This window comes from Oryx dammah, unplaced genomic scaffold, assembly GCF_014754425.2.
Source record: "Oryx dammah isolate SB20612 unplaced genomic scaffold, SCBI_Odam_1.1 HiC_scaffold_19, whole genome shotgun sequence".
Classification (NCBI taxonomy): Eukaryota; Metazoa; Chordata; class Mammalia; order Artiodactyla; family Bovidae; genus Oryx; species Oryx dammah.
Window position 1 is genome coordinate 14,662,406 of NW_024070203.1, and position 21,626 is coordinate 14,684,031.

A 21,626-nucleotide genomic window follows, 5' to 3' on the forward strand; every position below is an offset into this window, starting at 1 on the left:
GGACATGGACGGATGGACTGAAGGGCTGGGAGGGCGTCAGCACAAGCGTGCGGCTGGACAGACAGAGACGTGGGTGAATGATGGCTGGGTGCGTGGGCTGGCTTACAGATGGACAGGTGAGAGATGAAAAGTGGATGGATGGGAAGATGCACACGGATGGAGGGGTGGACGGAAGGAAGGAGGTGGGCTGATGGAGGGACGGATGGATGCTCAACCAGCAAACAGATGGGCAGACAGATGAAGGGGTGGATGTGTGGGTGGATATGTGTAGGAAGACAGATGGACAGACAGGACAGTGAGTAGATGATGACCAGCTTGGGTGAGCAGACAGACAGACAGATGGCAACCTGGCGGTGGCACCTTGGCCTTGGAGCCGCAGGGTTGGAGTTTTGTCTCCGCATCCCTGGAGGATGTCCTTCGCCTTCTGAGCCTCGGCGTCCTGTGAGGGCGCTGCTGCCAACCGCAACGGGGCCTCAAGAGAGGCCGAGATCACTGTGTGTGCAGAGCACTGCCCGGGTCCCGGCCGGCGAAGGCTCACGTTTCCTGTCTCCCCCTGCTAGCTGACAAGGAGGACGAGGTCCCCGGCTGCCCGTGGCTCCCCCTGCAGACACTGGATGGGCCGAGCCCGCCCGAAGCCGACCCCCTGGACCCTCGAGGAGCCTTCCCCGTGGCTGCCTCCTCACCCTCTCCGCCTGCCTCCCCGGGCTCAGTGCCTCCGGCAGCCGCACTTCCTGGGCCAACCCGGCCCTCGCCGCCCACCTCGGCAGGATCCCAGCCCTCCGGGAAGGCTGCGGGGGCTGAGGCCTCGGAGCTGGAGCGGCGGCTGCTGGACGTGCAGCGGCGGCAGGGCGCCCTGCTCAGCGCCTGGTCCCAGCAGCAGAGCACGCTGATGGCCCAGCAGAACCTGCTGCTGGAGCGGCTGGCAGAGCAGAGCCAGCGGCTTGCCGATGGCGTCGAGGCGCTCACCCAGACCCTGGGGAGGCTGGTGGAGGCCCTCCCGGCCCGGGGTGCCTCGCCTGCCAGCCCGGGCGGCTCCCCGGAGGGCGGGACCGTTTGCAGGCCGGCCAGAGCCTCCCAGGGCAGCCGCACTGGCCCAGAGGCCTTCTCAGGGATGATCCTGAAGGTGGAGGAGGAAACCTAGGATCTGAGCCCCACGGGCCCTTGACGGAGCTGGAGAGGACACAGGACATCGCCAGTGTGCCCCTTCCGTCCTGCCATTGCCCGTGGGCCCAGCAACCCCAGGGAGTGCAGGAAAAAGGTCTGCTCAGGGACGACGTGGGGGACAGCAGAGCCCCACCCTCCCATCCGGCGCATGCACGCGGGTACAGCGCCCCCAGACCACTGCCTGGTGCGTAGACCCTGGAAGTGTGCCTCCGCCGGGCACCCGGAAGATCCCAGCGTGTGCCCTGGAGTGACTCCTGGGAGCCCCACTGCTCTGCAGGTGTACAGACTGGGGTGGGGGCCGGGCACCTGCGTCTGTTTGGTTTTGCCCCAAGGGACCCACGCCTGAGGGCCTGTGGTCATTGTTTACGTCTATGATGTGAGATAATATGTGCACAAATGTTCCTTGGTACTGGTTGGGGTAGGGTGCCATTTTATACCTACTGACTTTTTTTGGAAAAAATATTTTTCTTATATAAATATAAAATAACAATATTGAAAAAAAAAAAAGCAGAGACAGTGATGAGGGTGATGCTGACAGAAAATGAGAGGCAGCCGGTCTGTCCTGGTGGTGGTCTGTGCCCTGCGCTTGCCTGCAGGCAGCCCTCAGCCCTCCCTGGGCTTTCGATCCGCCTCGCCTGTGACCCCAGGGCGAGACGGCCCCTCGGGGCAGCCCCAGGAGGTAGGCTCACGGCCGGCCCCGCGGCTCCAATGACGGTCTGGGCTCTTGTGGCCCTGAGGCCGGGCTCCCCTCCGGCTTCCCCTTGTGACGACAGCGTTTTCCGGAAGTAGGAAGCTGAAGTCCTGGCAGGAACCGGACAGTGAGCTGACCCCCGGGCTCCTGGGGCAGCCCGGCTTGGAAGGAGCTGAGCACAGGGTGGGACCTACACAGAGGGAGGGATGTTGCCTGGTTTCACTGTTCCCCGCGGAGCCAGCGGCGAGTCAGTAACTCTTGTCCACAAAAGCGCCCAGGTTGCTTAGTGGCCCATCCAGCCCTCTGCAGCGTGGCCAGCGTCCTTCCAACCTCCTCGTCCCTGTGGTCAGACGACACCAGGTGTTCTCCATGGTGGCCTTTCCTGCTGCCCTGCAAAGGTTGGGTTTATCTCAGGTCTGCTCTTGGTGGATAAACTGCAGGTTAGGGGTGGTTCAGACTGTAAAGAGTCTGCCAGCCATGCAGGAGACTTGGGTTCAATCCCTGGGTCGGGAAGATCCCCTGGAGAAGGAAATGGCAACCCACTCCAGTGCTCTAGCCTGGAAAATCCCATGGACGGAGGAGACTGGTAGGCTGTAGTCCATGGGGTCACAAAGAGTCGGACACTACCAAGAGACTTTACTTTTACTAGGAGCCCATGTGGGAAACAGATTAATGTGGAAAAAGCTGTGGTTGTAAAGGCTTTGCTGGTTTGCAGGGAGAAGCGAACTAGCCGGGCTTGTCCCCTCTCTGCAACCCCCTCACCTCCCCAGTCACCCCAGCACTGAGCCGGAGGCATCTCAGAGGCCGGCCCTGAGATCCAGGGTCCCGGCAGATGGGTCTCTCTGAGGGAGGGCCCGCAGGCCTTTGGGGGTCCCTCAGAGGGAGGAAGAAGCATCACATGAGCCCACGGGCAGCTGTCACGTAGTCTGCAGAGGGCAGGAGGGCCAGCATCGCAGAATAACAGGTTCAGGCCCGCCAGGTGCAGAGTTCAGGTGTGGAGGTCTGCACCCCGGGACCTGAGCAGGTGACTGTTAGAAGTTGAGGCTTTTAGAGGGGATCGAGGTGAAGTGGGATCCCTGGGGTGACTTCCATCTCAGCGTGAAGAAGAAATGAGGACAGAGACGTGTGTTGGGGGATGGCCGAGTGAGGACCCGGGAGGAGGCAGCCAGCCACACGCAGGGGAAAGGCCTGCCCACCCTCGTCTCTGACCTCCCGCCTCCAGGACAGGAGTGGGCGGGGGTTGCATTTCTGTTAGAGCTGCCGAGTCTGTGTTTTTTGATTCGGCAGGCAGCTGCAACTGGCCTGTGCAGACCCCCAAGGAATCAAGCAGATACCTAACGTAAGATAGTTTCTAAGGAATATTTTTGGGCTTCCCTGGTGGCTCAGAGGGTAAAGCATCTGCCTGCAATGCAGGAGACCTGGGTTCGATCCCTGGGCCAGGAAGACCCCCTGGAGAAGAAAATGGCAATCCACTCCAGTACTCTTGCCTGGAAAATCCCATGGACGGAGAAGCCTAGTAGACTATAGTCCATGGGATTGCAAAGAGTCAGACACGACTGAGCGAAGTGAGGTGAAGTCACAAAGATGAGTAGTAGTAACATGATCAGAAATGACCCAGCGTGTCTGGAAAGGGCCAGTGACAGCTTTTAAGAACAAAGAACTCAGTGGGGAGCCTAGCGGCATCCTTGGTCACAGATGACGTTTGAGGCTTAGTTGGAAAAATAGCAACATGACAGGGGACCTCAGAAAGTGGGAAGGGTGACAGAGAGATGAAAGGGTGCAGAGGACCAGAAATCCATCCTGGGTCTGGGCATGGTCCCAGGAGAAGAAAATCGAATGAGGAAAGGTGGTGCGTGACCCCCTGACCTGCAATCTTGCAGATGGATGGGGGGCACGCACAGCACCGAATGGCTCCATGTGGTGGGATACCTCGGCCCCTGAGCGGGAGGGAGGCTGGCTCAGGAAGGGGGACAGAGCGACAGCGCCCACTCTCCTCAAGCTAGCCACAGGCTCAGCAGTGGAGGCTGTGGGGAGACCAGGCCCGGAGAAGGACTGTCACCTGGAATCAGGCCCCGGGCAAAGCCACCTCTCAGGGCAAAGAGTACTGAAAGCGTGAGGGTTTGTTGCCAAGAGACTTTGACAAGTAGAGCCTCTGAAGGGTGGACTCCAGCATGGCCCCAGGAGGAAGGTCTGTGACACGGGCGGTGAGCCGGAAGCTGGTCGATAAAGGACTGGTAGTGAAACCGTTTCATATTAAGCAGTGGGCTTTGATTGCACCATCTCGTTTGCGTGGGTCAGTGTTTCGAAACGAAAAGAGAGAACAGCGGTGCGACAATGACTGTATTGTTTGCAAAGAGTGATTACATTATTAATCTTGGTGCCTTTTAGTAGCTACACGTGGTTAAAAACTCAAGGATTCCTTCACTGAAATTAAAACCTTACACTCTGCAAATGACCTTGTTAATAGGACAAAAAGGCAAGCTACTTACTGGGAGAAAATGTTTGGATATCACACATCTGACATAGGACTTGTATCCTGAATATGTTAAGAGCTCTCTAAATCTAGCAACAAGAAAACAAACACTTGAATTAGAAAATTTGGGCAAAAAATTTGAGCATATCCTTCACCAAAGAAGATATGTAGTTAGGAAAAAAGGAATAAAAATGCAACTAAGCAGACAAAACTCATTACTGAATAAAAAAAGGGGGGAAAGAGAAATTAATGTAGAAGAAGACAATAGGATAAATAGAAAACCTGCGGCAAACCTTTGGTATCACGTCCAGTAAACGGGTTAATGTGGATGGACTAAAAGAGCCCATAAAACGTCGAGACTCAACAGATTGTAGGAAAAAACGTTTCTCTTTGCCATTTAAAACTAATCCAGTAAAACGTAAGGACAAGAAGGTGAGAAAGTGTAAAGAAAGACACGGCGGTCAGAGTTGGGAAGAGCGTTAGGGGCTAGCCCTATCAATATCACTCATATAAGTAAATATCAATATATTAAATACGATAGCATGGCCGGTTCAGCTCTTTAGAAAAATCCTTCATCTCTGTACACTTAAAACGAGCTCCAAATAGATGGGTAAAGCCGGAACTGCCTGCCTGCAGAGGGAATCCATCCTGAGAGTGGAAGGTGTCAGCATGGGCACAGAGACCAGGAATTGGTGAAGATGGTGCAGGCTTCACTGATGACCAGCAGTTGACTCACCAGACCCTCAAATAACACTCAGCAGATAACACCCAGTCTTCTCCAGGACGCCTGGATTTTGATCCTGACTTAGGTTGAAGACCAAGTGTCAACAAACTTCAAAGAATCCGTAAATGGGTGAAACACTGCAATTATTCAAAAATGCAATTAGGAAAATCCTCTCATTAGATAGCATCAGCACAAAAATAAAAATTTCCTTATATGTTGGGAAATATTTTAAACAGTTCTAAATAACTGGGAGGTCGAAGAAGAATAAATCATTAATGGATATGTAAAAATACATAATTGAATAATAATGAAAATTCTGCATATCAAAATCTGTGGGGGTACTTCAAAGGAAATTAATAGCCTTAAATGCTTATACAACAAAAGGAGAAAGGCTGGAAATTAATGAATTAAGATATTAAAAAGACATTAAATAAGAGTAAAATGACTGCAGAATAGACCCTGAGAAATTAGAAAGAAGAAGATTATAGAGACAAAGCAGAATTTATTACTGACGCTCCAATACTTTGGCCACCTGATGTGAAGAGCTGACTCAGTGGAAAAGACCCTGATGCTGGGAAAAATTGAGAGCAAGAGGAGAAGGGGGTGACAGAGGATGAGACAGTTGGATGGTATCACTGACTCAATGGGCATGAATTTGAGCAAACTCCAGGAGGTAGTGAAGGACAGGGAAGCCTGGTGTGCTGCAATCCATGTAGTCCCAAAGAGTTGGACACGACAGAGCAACTGAATGAAAACGAGAGCTGGCTGTTTGAAAATACCATGAAGATGGACAAACCACTGGTAAGGTTGGTTGCACATTGAAGGAACAGACATTCCAAAGTAATGAGAGAATTCTGTGAGCGGGCCTAGGCCAGCAAGTTTGGAAACGGGCAATTTGTCGACACCAACTAAAGGATAAAAAGATTGGTGGTCCTTGTAACCATTAAAGAAATGGAATGGGTCAGGAAGACCCCTCTCTCCTGTGGAGATTGGCCTTTAATGTATGTTCTACCCAGCTTTCAGAGCAGAGATCCAGTCTTGTACAAACATTCCTGGACCACAGGAAAAAGGGAAGTTCCTAAATATGTAACAACAGGTCAAATCAGAGATGACATACATTCAGGAGAGGGACATTATGGGCCCGTCTGTCTCGTGGACACAGACCATCAGGGCACAGCATGGGCTGACTGTGCTGAGCCCTGTGGCCTGCCTTTTGGCGGTTTAGCAGGAAACCTGGAAAACCACTGGCTTTGGGGAAAATAATGCCTCCCACCCCCACCCAGGGTGCTGCTTCTGGAAGGCGGATGATGGACGATGCTGAGCTGAGAACAGCCCCCTTGTCCTCTGCCCATGGGTGGCAGCAGACAGCAGGGATGCCCGTCCTGGCTCCTGGGTGCTCAGCTGAGGTTGGCCTTTTCCATTCCTCCTGTCCTGTATGCTTTCCAGGTCCTCACTGCCTGTTCCCTGTAGGTCTTCACTCAGACATGCTCCTCAGAGAGGCATCCGTGATCCCTCTCACCTTCCCAGCCACACACCTGCCCGCATCCCCTGGGAATCCTTGTCCTCCTGGGCAGGTGACCTCCACGAGGCTGGGCTCTGGGTGCCCCGGCCCCCAGGACAGTGCTCAGCACGAGCCCGTGCTTGGTCAGCACACACCGCGTGGCTCCTCCACCTCCTGACTGCCTAGATGTGGACGAGGCTGGGGCATCAGAGGTACCTGGAGGCAAAACAGGGGAGGGTGGTTATGATCAGGGGAGATTAGAGATGCAGAAAGAAGGAAGGTCTCCAGTGGGCCAGGCCCGATGTCTGGTGCAGGCTTGAGGAGTGAGGGCACCTGAACTCATCCAAGTCCAGCAAAGGGCAGGACTCGTGAAGGGCCCTCCGGGCAGCCTGGCCCAGGCCTGGAGCCTCCAGGGAGGACAAGGAGGGACTCCCCAGCAGGAGGACGAGGAGGGACTCCCCAGCAGGAGCCCTCTGTCCTGTCCCCAGTGACCCGAGAGCCACAAGGCCTCTCCCGGGTGGTGGGTGTGAGCCCTGCTGCCCTGGCTGGGCTGGGAGCCCACCCTGGGGGAGGGAAGCCGCCTTTTAATTTGGAGGTGAGCTGGGTAAATAAGCAATGATTGGATTTGCCGAGGCCGGAGCCCCTGGGTACCGAGAACATCGGAGAATCTCATTCTCATGATCGCATTGTTATAGGTTCTCCCTGCCATCTGCTGAGAAGTGTAAATGTGGCTGGGTTCCAGGCTTGGGGAGGGACAGCTGGTGGCGCCACGGGGCCGGGGGGCGGGAGAGTGGCCCTCACCTGAGCCTCGGGCTGGGCCCCAGGCCGGGCCCTTTCCCACCCTGCTCTGTTTGCTCCTCCAGTCCCTCTCAAAAGTGATTGCCAGCAGAAACAGAACCCCAGCAAACATTTAAACCAGTCTGCTCGTTACTGGGCTCGCTGTGCCTGGGTGGATGGGCAGAGCTTATGGGCACAGTACAGAGAAACGGGAGCCCTGCACCCTGCTCTGCCACACCTGCCCCCGTGTCCTTGGCAACTCGGAGCAGCTTCAGGTTGGGTGGGTCTTCGTTCAAGCCTGTGGACTCTGGGCCGTCCCTGCCCCCTGCCCCCCACCGAGCCCGCCCCCCAGCTCTCCGGCAGGTGTGGGGACCAGACCTGTGGGGGGTAGGTACTTGGAGCCCACAGGCAGCAGGAAGGGGCTCATTTCCTGGAGCTCAAGGTGAGTGACTGCAGCCGTGAGCTCCTGTGGGCCCCTCCTAGCGAGGCCCCCTCACCCTTTCTTGACCGGGAAGAAGTCTGCTCAGGTCAGCCCTGATTTGGGGCCCCCTCCCGAGTTCTTCCCGCTGCACTAATCTCACGAGTAGAGCTCCCTTTGAGTGTGGGAGTCCAGCTGGGCGCTGGCGGCCAGCCTGGCACACGCCCCTGGTTTGTAGACCAGGGTCAGGGATGTCCTTAAGGCCCGAGAGGACCTGCTACAGAGATGACTGATGCCAGCCCCGTGGGCCAGACCTGGATGGAGGATGAATCCCCACGGCCTCCCAAGGGGGAAGGAAGTGTCTCGGGGCGGCACGTGCGTGCTCGGTCACTCAGTCATGTCTGACTCTCTGCACTGTAGCCTGTCAGGCTCCTCTGTCCATGGGATTCCCCAGGCAGGAATCCTGGAGTGGGCTGCCGTTTTCCTTCTCCAGGGGGTCTTCCTGATGCAGGGTTTGAGCCTGTGTCTCTTTTGTCTCCTGCATTGGCAGGGGGATTCTTTACCACTGAGCCACCTGGGAAGCCCCTGAGGGGTGGTGGGACTGTCTGAAGCTAGAAGTGCCTGCCCCCTGCTTCCCTCTAACTCTGAGGGGTACCTCTGAGCCCCCAAGATGAGAAGAGTCTCAACCCCTGCTCAGATGGACCCCATGAGGCCAGACGGTGAAGGCTCATCCAAAACTCCGAGACACACAGCCAGCACTGCTCACAGCCCGGGAGGGGCACAGGGGTGGGCAGACCCTCAGGCGGTGCCCGTTGTGTGTGTGTGTGCTCAGGCGTGTTGTGCTGTGCATGAAGTTTATGTGTGTTTATGTGTGTGTTGTATGTGCCTGTGCACTGGTGTGCAGAGGTGTGTGCCCTTTGCTTGCCTCCCGGGCAGAGTTGGGAGCCCGGAGATGGGCGTGGTCCCCTTCCTGGATGGGGCCCCAGGTGTGCAGAAGGGCTTCTCCAGGAGGCAGCTGATCTGCAGGAGGCAGAAAAAAGCTGGACTCCAGGCAGAGGAAGGGCTGCATGCCCGAGGCCAGGCCTCCAGCCTCTGCACTGCCCACCCCGCCCCGGGAGGAGGCGGGGTGCCGGCCTGCACCTCACAGTTCCCAGCCCCTGGTCAGACAGGCCCTCTCAGGGTCTGCAGAGAGTCCAGGCCCTGTCCACAGTGCCCCTGACCCCCAGCCTCCAGGCGGCCCTTCTAACAGAGTTTCCGGGGCTGACAATCCCAAGCTGAGCATCAGAGGGCAGGGTGGGCAGATGAGGGGGCCAGGGGTTCCGCATAAAGACAATGGTTTGCAGGGGGTAGGAGGCCCCCGGAGGCAGCGCCTGGCGTCCAGCCCAGTCCTGGTGTTGACTGACCCTGGGTCTCTGGGGTGCCAGGCTCACAGAGGACTCCAGCTCATGCCAGTGGCCCCAGCGTCTCCCCTGTAGGACCTTCCTGCCCTGCCCCTGCCAGCTCTGCTGCAGGGAGGGCCATGGGGACCCATGGCCCCTGGAGAGGAAGGAGGAAGAAGGCTAAGGCTGCGGTCATCCCTGGGCGGCGGCTGGGCTGGGAGTGGGGAACTGACTCCACCAGAGAGGTGACGAGGGGACACCGCCCCTCGGCGGGGTGACGGGGATGGCTGTGTGCGTGGGAAGGTCCCTTTCAAGGCAGAAACAATGCAGTTTTGAAGTGGTAGGGAATTTGGGCTCATTTTCAGCAGCTGTATGCAAATTGAATGCAAATGATCCTGCCTCCCTTCCAATACCCGGGAGAGGCCCAGGGAAACGGGGGTCTGGAGAACCAGATCAGCCCAGCATCCTGACCGCATCTATAGCAAGAACCCCCTTCTTCAGAAGCCAGGCCGAGTAGGGGACACTGCTGCTTCTGTAACATGTGAGGACGGTCCCTGGAGTCCGACAGACTGGGTTCTAGTCCCAGCTCTGCAGTGACTGCCCGTGTATGACTTGGAGCACATCGCTGAATCTCTCTGCTCTTTGTTTTCCTTTGCTGTAAAACCCCAAAACTGGTCATGCTGGTTGCCTGGGGAGCGCTTAACACAGTGACTTGTTCTGATGGTGGTGATGGTGGTGATGGTGGTGGTGGTTGTGATGGTGGTGGTGGTTGTGATGGTGGTGTGGTCTATAGTATTTTGTTACAGGCACCTGAGCTGACTGACACGGTGGGAATGGTGAGGGTGATGACGGTGGTGATGGTGATGATAATGGTGGTGATGGTGATGATAATGGTAAAGATAAAGACCATGGTGATGGTGGGGTGATAGTGATGGTGAAAACGGTGATGGTGGTGGTGGTGATGGTGAAGTTGGTGGTGGTGGTGGTGATGTGATAGTGGTGAAGATGGTGATGGTGGTGAAGATGGTGATGGTGGTGATGGTGGTGAAGTTGGTGGTGGTGGTGGTGGTGTGATAGTGGTGAAGATGGTGATGGTGATGGTGGTGGTGATGTTGGTGATGTAATAGTAGTGAAGATGGTGATGGTGGTGATGATGGAGATGGGGATCAGGCTATGGTGGCGATTTGGGGATAAGAGCAAGTCCTCCACAACAGGTCTGGGACCGAACCTGAGAGAAGGGAGAAGAAAGTGATCTCCGTCTGTGAGATGCTTGGATCGTCTGTGGAGGCCTCCCCGAGGTGGGGCTGACATCCTAACTTGTGTCCTTACCCTCCAACCCCCAGAGGCCTCTGTCCCTAGGAGCTCTGCTCTCCACAATGCCTCCACTGTTGTTGCCCTTCGGGGCTGCCAGTGTGCGTGACTTAGGACAGCTGTGACATTGGCCTGGGGACCTTCCTTTCCAGAGGCCCTGCTGTGCCAGGAGGGTGGCGCAGGTGGGGGTGGGGAGCACAGGGAGGACGGCACGTGCTCCTGGCACCCCCCCCCCCGCTCCCACCACAGGACATACCCCGTGCTCGGTGCAGACAGCAGCCCCAGGCCCCGCTCCTTCCTCTGCACTGTGGCGCCCCCACCCTGCTGTCCTCATCCTGCCTCCGGGACCTGCCTCCCCAGGCCTCCAGCTCCCCGGGCGGGCACGTGTGCGCCTCTACCCTCCTGGCCGACAGCACGGGCCAAGTGCAGCGTGAGTGTCCGGGACCTGCCGGAGGAGCTGCTGCGCTCCCCACTGTGCAGTGAGGGTGGTCGGGATGGGGCAGCATGTGGAGCCCAGAGCGTGGCCGGTCCCCATTCTGCTCTCCTGACAAATAGCCACTGTTGCCCGCTTTCTGATGTGGGGCTGAAACTCAGGAAGAGCCAGCATTTGCCCCAAATCGTGCAGCTGGCAACAAGGCGGGGCCAGAATTCGAATCCAGGTCTCTCATGCCCAGGCTTGCCCGTGCATCTCGGGATTTCTGACCAAACCAGGCAAGGGTCGTGCTGGAAGGACCTGGCAGTGGGAGGAACTGGGGGGGAATGGCCACAGAGAGATGGGTGCAAGGGTCCAGGGGACAGCCCTCACCCCACCCACCATGCACAGACAGGGCTTCAGAGTGCTCTGGCAGCCCAGGGAATATTGTCCTGTCCATCACCTTGAGCTGCTGGAGGTGGTCTGGAGAGGGTGGTGGGCTTGGTTGGGGGGAGCAGCTCCTCAGTGGAGGGAGGGGCAAGGCTGGGGCAAGGGGGAGGCCTCCCAGCCAGGCCTCAGAACACATGGGCTGCCTGGAGGTCGGCCACAGCCCCAAGGCTTGGATCCCAGAGGAATCCAGCTGGCTGGGCCCTGCCTTCCGCAAACAGATATAGATTGTTTCATTGAAAACCTCAGTGCTTCCAGGCCCATGGGACCGGCCCTCAGCTCTTCTGTGCTTTCTTCTGGGAAAGAAGGGGAGAGGGAGGCAGAACTGTAGCCCCCGCAGTGAGAAGCCGGGAGTATCTGCGTGGAATTGATTGCTATCCCTGGAACAGGCTCAGCTCTTACTGCAGCCCCATCCCAGGCCAGCCTCAGGTCTGAAGGGGTGTGGGGGCCACAGGGATGAGGGACGGGTGGGCAGCCATGGTGGGTGGCCTGAGACTTCCTACCTGCCTCGTCCCTGGCCTGTCCCCGGCCCTGCAGTTAGTGCCCCTGCTGCCATTCCTGCAGCGTCACATGCGTGAAGTCACAGCCAGCAGTGGCCAGGTGGGCACTCCTGTCATCCACCTCTGAAGCCCGTCCTGCCATGGAGTCTGTCTTTCCTGAGTCAGCATCACCTGCCCATCCAGTCTCCCCAGAATGCCACCTGCCCCTGAGAGGGACTGGCCTGGCCTGGGCTCCTTGTCTGTGTGAGGGCTCAGACGCTGTCCTCCAGGGTGGGAGGCGCAGGGCAGGGTGGAGTGGGCTTGTGTCCCAGCTCTGTGCGTCACCCCCTCGTTCAGCCGATCCTCACGTCTGCCATCTGAGGGGCAGGCAGGAGGCAATGTGCCCACTGTACAGAAGAGACAGCTGGGGTGTGGGGAATGGTTGGGGGACACCCAGTGCAAGGAAGATCCCTGAATGGGGATGCGATGCTGAGGCCGCCCTGGGCCTGATGTGGGTGTGATGGTGGCAGAGATGACAGTAAGTGACAGGGGTACCTGCAGGGCTGTCTGGTCCTGACCAGCTCCTCCCAGGGAAGGAATGGAGCTTAGAACTGGCCCAGCCTGAGTTCTGGCTGCGTTAATTACTTGCTGTGTGACTTTGATGGGGCCTCATACAATCTCTGAGCCGTTCTTGTCTGGAGGAATCCCCTTGCCCAGGAAAACTGCCAGTAATGCCCATCAGGAACCCAGCACAGGCAGGCCTTCTTGCAGTGAGCACTGTCTCCACCAGCACCTTTGTTGGGGTGGAGGGCAGGACCCCAGCCTCAGACTATCCGTGCGGAGAGAAGAGGCCCAGAGAGGCTCAGAGCCTTGGCCTGGGTCACTCAGCCAGTCGCGGGCTCAGCCCGGATGGAAACCCTGGTGCCTGAGTCCTGGCCGTACTCCTCCACCTGCTGCCAATGCATTATTAATCTGGCCCTCCTTGGAGGACAAGCAGCGTCTGTTTACCTCTTGACAGCAGAGATGGGGAACAACAAAATTAAACCAAACAAACCGCCCAGACATCAAACAAGCTCTCCCTCCGAGCGCATGCTCTGCAGATGGAAGGATGGGTGTGGAGTGTGGCTGCTGGGACTGAGGACGTGGTCCTTCTGGCGAATCACGGACTCCAGGGTGGGAGTGCTCCAGCCTAACCAATGCTTTCAGCAGGCAGGGGCGCCAGGCAGCCTGCCCAGGGTGGGTAGGTGTCCTGATTGGCAGAAGCTGCTGGCCGGCTGTCCTGGACGCATGGGGCGGGGAGGGGTGTGAGCAGGACAAATGTGAGACACTGCCCCCTGGCCTGAGGTCTGAGCTTGTAGAGGACAGTTCTAAAGGGTGATCCAGCATCCGGCCACCCTGCCTCTGTCCATGGTCCCCACGCTCTGCCCCCAGCCTCCTGTTCTTCCCAAACAGTGAGGCCCACCTCTCCTCGACTGTGGCTTTTGCGGGGTTGGCTTCTCCTCGGTCCCAGCTGGTGGGAACCGTGAGCCCTGAGAAGCCCCAAGTGGGCACTGTCGGATGAGTCCTGGAGGTCTGGGGTCAGAATCTGCAGAACAGGGGTCTGACTGAGGTGAGGGTGGGTGAGAAGTCTGATGGGTCTGACCTCATCCCTGGCCCTCTGTGTGTGCCTGGGTCTTGGTGTCCCCAGCCTGTGAATGGGCTACAGCAGTGCCAGGCGAGAGCGTCAGCACCATGGACAGAGGCAGGGTGGCCGGATGCTGGATCACCCTTTAGAACTGTCCTCTACAGGCTCAGACCTCAGGCCAGGGGGCAGTGTCTCACATTTGTCAGGCTGCGGGGCCCTGGGAGGGAAAGGACGGTCACTAGCACTGTCCCTCCCCTTAAGAGGCTCCGCCTGTTTCCCCGGTGTGCCTCCCTGAGGCTCCAGGATTGGAGCTTTGCGCACATCGAAGCAGCTGGGGAGGCAGTTAGGCTAACCCCTGCCTGCACCACAGGTGCCCCGTGGCCCACCCAACCTCACACATCAGGTCCTGGGCGCACCGACTCCGTGTTCCCCACCTCCCTCCCCCCCTTCCCTCCCCCCCCATCCCCGTCCTTCCCCGCGGCTTCCGGAACATCTGATGACAGCTCATTAGTAATGCTGTCAACAGGGTTGACGAAAAGCCTCAGAAGAGGAAACCCAAGCGAGGGGAAGGCTCTGATCCTGGATTGTTAAGCCGTCCCGATGCTGTCACCGCGAGCAAGGCTTCTGCCACACGGACAGCCAGTGGCGTTGACGGCTGCTTCCCTCTCCACTGGTCCAGCCTGCACTGCTGTCTGCTGGGAAAGGGGTCTGGGGCTCCACCTTGGTGCCCCCACACCGGAAGCATCGGCACCTGGGGGATTTCAGCTTGCTCTTGCCCTGGGGAGGGAGCCTCGCTCTGGCACGGTGTCAGCTGTGCAGAGCTCTCCTGTTCCCCGGGTTTGCATCTTCCTCAGAACGCTCTCGCCGCTGGCAGAAGAGATGTGAAAACCAGAGAGGAGTGCGTGGCTGTGAGCCTGAGGGTCCCGGGTGGGGTTGGTCAACTCAGGGCCTGCCCAAGTTACAGACCAGCACACTCCTCACCGAGCTGCCAGCCTCAGTGCCAGCTGTGCTGTGCTGTCCACTTTGGAGAAGGGGGTGAGAGGTTGGAGAGGCCTCAAGGGTCACCAAGGGTCACATGGCTGGCTAGCAGCAGGATTTCCAATCCCTCTGTTAAAGAGGGCTCATCCCGTTCCTCCCTGTATCAGTCAGTGCAGGCTGTTTGGCCGCAGTAACAAATGAGCCCAAGGCTAGGTTTGGTCCTTGCTTGTGTTGTAAACCCATAGCAGGATGGAGGTGCCTTTGCTCCTGCGTTTGACTCTGGAACCCAGACCAGTGGGCGGCCTCCTCTTTCCTGGCTCACAGCAGATGAGAGCAGTGGAAGAATTGAACGGAAGCTTTGAGGGTCTGCTTGGGAGCAGCAAGTGGCCCTTTGGCATGCTGCACCCACTGGGCCCTTCACAGGCCAGAGCGGGGCTGGTGGGGCTGCAGTGGGTGGTGCTTCAGGGAGGGAGGGAGAGGCCCAAGAGAACGGCTGTGCATTTTTGAGCAATGGTCCAAACCTCCCCCTGCTCAGAATTGCACCCCTACCCTCAGCAAGCCTCCTCCACCCCACCTTCCATTGTCCCCTCCTCTTGTGGCCTTGGGCCAGGCCTGCGCTCCCTGGGGGTCTGGGGACTGACCACCCTGCTCCTCCGTTCCCTGGACTTGGGGACTTGTCACCACACACAAACCTCAGTGACCACCCCCCCAACCGCCACCGGGTTTGAACCTTCTCCCTTCTCACCCCTGGACCTGCTCTCCCTTCTCACCCCTGGACCTTCTCCCTTCTCACCCCCTGGACCTGCTCTCCCTTCTCACCCCCTGGACCTGCTCTCCCTTCTCACCCCCTGGACCTGCTCTCCCTTCTCACCCTTGGACCTGCTCTCCCTTCTCACCCTTGGACCTGCTCTCCCTTCTCATCCCCGGACCTGCTCTCCCTTCTCACCCTTGGACCTGCTCTCGCTTCTCACCCCTGGACCTTCTCCCTTCTCACCCCCTGGACCTGCTCTCCCTTCTCACCCTTGGACCTGCTCTCCCTTCTCATCCCCGGACCTGCTCTCCCTTCTCACCCCTGGACCTGCTCTCGCTTCTCACCCCTGGACCTTCTCCCTTCTCATCCCTGGACCTGCTCTCCCTTGCGGCTGGGTCCACCCCCAAGGGAGGATGTTGTCTGGTCTGGGCCCTGGTCCCCAGGGTTTGGGGCACATCCAGGGGGCCCCTGCATCCCTATATCTTCAGCTCCCAAAGCCCTCCCCTGGCCCCAGCAGGTCTCAGCTCACCTCGGGGAGGGCCTGACTGCTGTGATGGCTGCAGCTGCCTGGCTGCACAGCCCTCACCAGTCCCCATACTGTCATCGTTATGGCCTTTTTCTAATACAGTGTTTGATAATTTAATTGATAGTGTTTCTAATTCAGTGTTTGATACTCGCACAAGGTTGTACACTTCACATACTTAATGATATAAAGTGTGAGGATACAGTGGGTTTCCACCAGCCCCCTCAGCAGGCCACTGGGATGGCCCCTGCACCCAGGGGCACCTGGGGACCCCTCCAGCTCACCCGCTGCCCCCGAACTGCTCCGTGTGGATTGCTCAGTTGTGCTTGCTTTTTATCTCCATAAAAATCAAGCCAGACTCTCCTTCCTTCCCCAGGACTGGCTGCCTTTTTGATCCAGCCTCATTTCCAGGACCCACCATGTGCTTGTGCACGGCTCTGGTCCACACATCTCACCGGTCCCACGTGACACAGTGTGAATGTTGTCACAGTCTGCGTGACTGCTCCCCTCGAGTGTGCACTTGGTGGGGAAGGCTTTTTCTGGGTGCCGGCGGAGGAGCAGGGCCGCTGGGTCACAGGCACGTGGACGGCTCAACTTGGCCAGATGGGTGTTGGCCACCACATTCCCCCTGCGACGTGTGGGCTCTGCCCGCACTGTTGGGTAGCGTCAGCTTCTCTAATCTCGGCCAGCCTGGTGGGAGTGAGATAGTGTGTAATTGTGGTCCTCGTTTGCATTTTCTTGATTACTGACGCAGTTGGAATCTTTGTATGTTTATATTTGTGTTTCCTTTGCTGTGAAGTCTGTTCATGCCTTTTGCCCATTTAAACACTTGGAGTGTTTGTTTTTGCTCTTCAGTGATTTGCAGAATGTACACACACGTGTGTGCGTTCTAACCTGGGCGACACTGCTCTGTGCGCCTGGCCCCGCCACCAACATCACCACTCTCCCCGCCTCGCCGAGTCTCCTGAGGACTCCGGGGGTCTGTGCCCACTCCTGGGTCCCCCACACCCTGCGTCTGGGAGGTGTTCTTCTTTGTGTTTTTTCTGCAGACCTCCAACTGCCTCTTACGTTCCAGCTCCGGGGTTCAGTTGCCTTCACCATGTCTGAACACCCCTCCTCGTGTCTCGGCCCTGCTCCCAGTCCGGCGTAGGCTCCGCCCCTGCTCCCAGTCCCATGCCGGCTCCACGTGGTCCCTTCTGGTCCTGCCGAGCCTCTTCTCGCATCACGGCCTCCCTGTGCTCATATCTCTGCTTTTGTGCTGAGCGACATTCTCTGGCAGGTGGCCCTACCCTTATTATTTCTAGCACTGTTCTCGGTCTCCCTGGCCCTTTGCACTCCTGTGTATGTTTTGGAATCTCCTCGTCAGTTTCTATAAACAACCAAGTCAGCAATTTTTATTGGAATTGCCTTGCACCTGTGGCTCCAGTTGTTAAGAACTGATATCCTCATGGTTTGAGGACTTCTATCTGTGAATACAGTGTATCTAAAAAAGGTGAAGTTGCTCAGTCGTGTCCGACTCTTTGCTGCCCCGTGGACTGTAGCCCACCAGGCTCCTCCGTCCATGGGATTCTCCAGGCAGGAATACTGGAGTGGGTTGCCATCTCCTTCTCCAGGGGATCTTCCTGACCCAGGGATCAAAACCAGGTCTTCCACATTGCAGGCAGATGCTTTACCCTCTGAGCCACCAGGGAAGCCCACAGTGTATCTATTTATGTCTTTTAAAGTATTTTAAAATACATTTAAACAATGACTGTCTCCATATATATATATATATATATATATATCTCATATCTTTTAAAAGGTATATACCTAAACATATTTGTTTGTTTGCTTCAAATGGTACATGTACCAGCAAGTTGCTGGTATATAGAAATGTGTGTGATTTTTGTGAATTGAGTCTATGTTCAGCCAGATGTTAATGTCTAATTATTTCTCATACTTTGCCTAAGGATTCTGTTAGGTTTCCTTTGAAGATAATCCTGTTATTATCGATAATAACAGCTTTATTTCTTCCATCCCGATGCCTTTTAATTTCTCTTTCCTGATCGCTGTGTAGGCAGGGAGCCCTGGTGAGTCCTGACTTAGAAGGAGGGAAAATGGGCTTCCTTGTTTGGTTCCTAATTTTAAAAAGGAATGCTTCCAACCTTAGCCTGTGAAGAATGTTAATTTTAGATTTATTGTACTCTTTGTCAGATGAAGGATATTTGCTAAGGGCTCGACAAGAGCTTTTTTAGGAAAAGTAAGGGTTGGGTGTCCAATTACATCGTGTATATATTTATCTGTTAAGACGATTATTTGTTTTTCTTTTAATCTGTTGACTTGGTGCGTGTCGCTCTTCTTGCGTCCTCACCAGAGTGAGTGATAACAGCAGCTGATGGTGGTGTGGGCTCTCTCTCGCTGCTGGTCTGCTGGGGACCATTGCTCCTGTGTGGGCCTCTGCACGCCCCTGCTTGTGATGGTCGTGTCCCATGTTAGTGGCATGTCTGTGTCTGCTTTATATGAAGTTCAGGGGGGTGTTCTCTCCCTGTCTCCTCTGTTCTCTGAGTTCTTGGAGTGCTCTCAGACCATGCAGGTTCTTTCTTATTCTCGACTCTTCTGGTAAGCCACCTGTTTTAAGAGTCTCCGCTTGTCTTGATTTTTCGGCGTGGAGGCTCCAGGTGCTAATAACCTTGTTGACTGCTGCACAGTGCCCGGTCCATCCGCAATCTGTGCCTCTCACTCCTACCTCATCGGTCCGTTCCTTTGTGCGCTGATCACTCTTTCCGGGCACCAGTCCTTTTCACTGGCGCCCTTGACCCTGCTGCTCCGTCTCGCGTGGCCTCCTCTCCTGGTCCTCTTTCTCCGCATTGTGTGGCTGTCCTTCCTTCTCGTGTCTACAGCCTGGTGCTCAGCCCGTGCAGTTGCAGCCCTTCTCTTGATTTCTGACATCAGCATTTTGAGTCTACAAACCCCCCTTAAAGGGCCATATTTACTGTGGCTCCACCTAGTGATATATATCCATTAATGTTCAATTTAAAATAGTTTATCTATTATGATTTTTTTCTCTGACCCATGAGTTATTTAGAAATGAATGGTAGGATTTCTAAATGCATGGGGATTTTAAATTTGCTCTTTTCTGTTATCTTCTAATAGTCGCATTTTGTTTAGAGAATTTCTTTTATGTGAAATTTGTTAAGACTTTCTTTATGGCTTAGAGCTTTCCAATTCTGCAAATATTCCATGTGTATGAGAGAAGAATGTGCATTCTTTAAATACACAGACATGGAAAGTTCTATTAGTGTCCAATAAACCAAGCTAGGTAATTCAGATATTTTGTATCTTTCCCTTTTGTGGTCTGCCTGACATCATAAATTGAGAGAAATCTGTTGAAATCTTATACCACATTGCTAGATTTGGAAATTTCTCCCTGTAGCTCTATAAATGTTTGCTTTATATATTCTATGGCTCTTTTTTTCTAGGTTGCATACGAGTTTAGGGTGGGTGTATCATCTTGATAAATCAAAACTCAGCATTACGAAGTGACCTTCCCTATCCCACATGATGCCTTTTATCTTAAAACCCATTTTGTCTGCTCTCAATGGGTCTATTTCTGCTTTCTTTTGATTAATGCTTTCACAATATATTTTCCTATTCTTGTATGCCTTTGATATGTCACTCGTAAATTACATTGAGCTGGATTTGAAAATCCATAGTGACGGTCTGGCTCTTGTCCTGACTGAGCTTCAGCCCTGGCTGATGTATTAGCTCTCGTTTCTCTCATCTTACTTTTTGGTTTCCACTTATCTTTATTTTTGAAAACTGCTTTTTTAGTTCTAAGTTGTAAACTTTTTATTTTGATAAAGATTTCAAATGTACATGAATGTTGTAGAGCTAGGACTCAGCGTTCCTGCATCTCTCTAAGCCATGCTCCCCGGTCTTTGGCACTTCTTTGTCCTGAGAATCACACCACAATGTTGCTCCATAATACCTCAACGTGGAATTATTGAAGGCCAGGACGTGCTTCTGCATAGCCATCAAACCAGTAAATCAACACTCATCAGATGTTACTGTCGAATCATTGACTCCATTCAGGTGTCAGCAATGATTTCAGTAGTGACCTTAACATCCAGGATTCTAAGCCAGTTCCGTTTGGTGGGTTTAGTCGCATCTCTTTAATCCATGGAGTGTTTAGAAATTAGTTCCTTTTTTTTTCTTGCCGTTTATTTCCTTCTTTCAATTGTTTCCCTTGAGATCTGGCTGCAAAGTCTAAAGGCAGACATGACTGCTGCCCCTTCCTGTGGACACACAGAGCCTCTGGATGTGTGAGCTCAGGCCCCTGCCTTGGACCCCTGCCATCCTCAGTTCTTTTTTTTTTACAGGCTCCCCGGTGGGATGCTGTGATTTTTGCAGCTGGTGTGAATGAGGATCCATTGTGTCATGTACTGGGGCACCAGCAGTTCTTTTTATCTCAGATCTCCTGGGCTCTTTCTCCTTCCTGAAGTCACTTTTTGGGACCAGTCTTGGTGATCATGTAGACAGTTTCTTTTCTTTTTTTTTTAGCTACAAGGCATATGGGATCTTAGTTCCCAGACCAGAGATCAAAGCGGTGTCCCCTGCATTGGAAGCGCAGAGTCTTAACCACTGGACCCCGGGGAAGTTCCACGTGGACAGTTTCTGTTTGTTTTATTGCCACGTTGGCCGTGTCTTCACACGGGGTGTTGCTCTGTCAAGAGTTCCGTCCAGTGCTGGCTGGCTCCATTTGGCTACCGAGGCATTTCCTGACTGTTCTCCTGCCTTCTTCTTATTATTATTTTTGAGACTCTGTTCCCTTACGCCGCTCTGGCCAGTTGAAGAGCTTGCCTTTGTATTTAGAGTTCTATGGTTTTCCCAAGGTATGTCCAGATATGGACCTTTTCCCCTTCTGGTTTATGGCTGTGGGGTCAGTGGACGCCTGTGTGGACCCGTCCTGGAAGACCGCGGCCGTCACCCCTTATGTAGGCCTGTCCCCACGCTCCCCGCAGGCCTGTCATCAGTGGGGCCTGTGTTAGAGGCCTCCTGCCGTCTCTGTAACTTGGACCATCTCCTTCCTGCTTTCCAGTCCGCTTGCCTCTGGGGACGGCTGGTTCACTCAGATACGTCTCCCTGGTTTAGGCTGGGTCATGTCTTCTGCTGAACTTGTCAGCTAAGTCTTTCACTTCAAAAACTGTGTTTCTTTCTAGAAGTTCGTTTCTTTTCCACATCTTCTGTTCATTCTCAGTAGTCCCTGGTTGCCTCTCAATGACCATATCCTTCATTCTTTAGACGTTTACCTGTGCGTTGCCCTCGGTTTTTACAGTCTTCGGTTGTCTAATCTGTTTCCTGACACTGCTGCCTTCCTTGTTTGATGCTGTTTGATGCTGAGTCCGTGGCTTGGCTGAGTTGGAGTTGGGGCTTTCTCATCCGGAGGGCATTGAATCCTACTTGCCCGCTGCCACGGCCCTACTGTATCATTCGTAACCACGTTGGTGAGGTCTGGCCTCCCTCCCTGCAGGAGGTGGGGACCGAGCCGGCTGCTGGACATCTCAGACCCGCTTACTTGATTCTCCTGCCCAGTTCTACGGGGTCGCTCTCTGAAGCAGAGAGTTCCTGGGAGACCAGCCCCGCCTTGGATGGGGCTCAATGACTGCTCCTTCCCCGGTGCTGCTGGGGGAGGGAGCCCAGCTCACCAGTTCTGATGGGGGTATGTGTGCAGACATGGCATGGGGCTCCATCCCCAGAGGTACTGGACCCAGGCTTCAGGTCAGGACGTGAGTCAGCCAGAGAGTGCACGTGGACAGTTCAGGCCCTAGCGGACAGGCCCATGTCCTGTGCAGGACCTTGCCTGGAGTGGGGACCTCAGCCTCTGCCAGAGCAGTGGACAAGCCAGGAGCTCTCAGCTGCCCTCGGGTTCCATCCCAGGGTGCCCCTGAGCCCCCGTCCTGAGACACAGAGTCCCCAAGTCAAAAGTCACAGTTCT

General features: G+C 55.3%; 1 protein-coding gene across 7 annotated transcripts in view; it reads left to right on the forward strand.

Moving 5' to 3' along the window:
- The window catches only part of TSNARE1 (t-SNARE domain containing 1), an 80,167-nt gene that overhangs the window by 42,382 nt on the left and 16,159 nt on the right, over positions 1 to 21,626 (forward strand). For 4 of the 7 annotated variants that reach the window (XM_040261670.1, XM_040261673.1, XM_040261674.1 and 1 more), the window contains one exon: positions 561 to 1,680. The exons of 2 other annotated variants lie outside the window; for them this stretch is intronic. In XM_040261670.1, coding sequence (XP_040117604.1) covers positions 561 to 1,141 — 581 coding nt within the window. In that variant the 3' untranslated portion in view covers positions 1,142 to 1,680. Of the gene's footprint in view, positions 1 to 560; positions 1,681 to 21,626 lie in introns of those variants that run through there. One more of the 7 variants, XM_040261671.1, reaches the window with a different exon arrangement.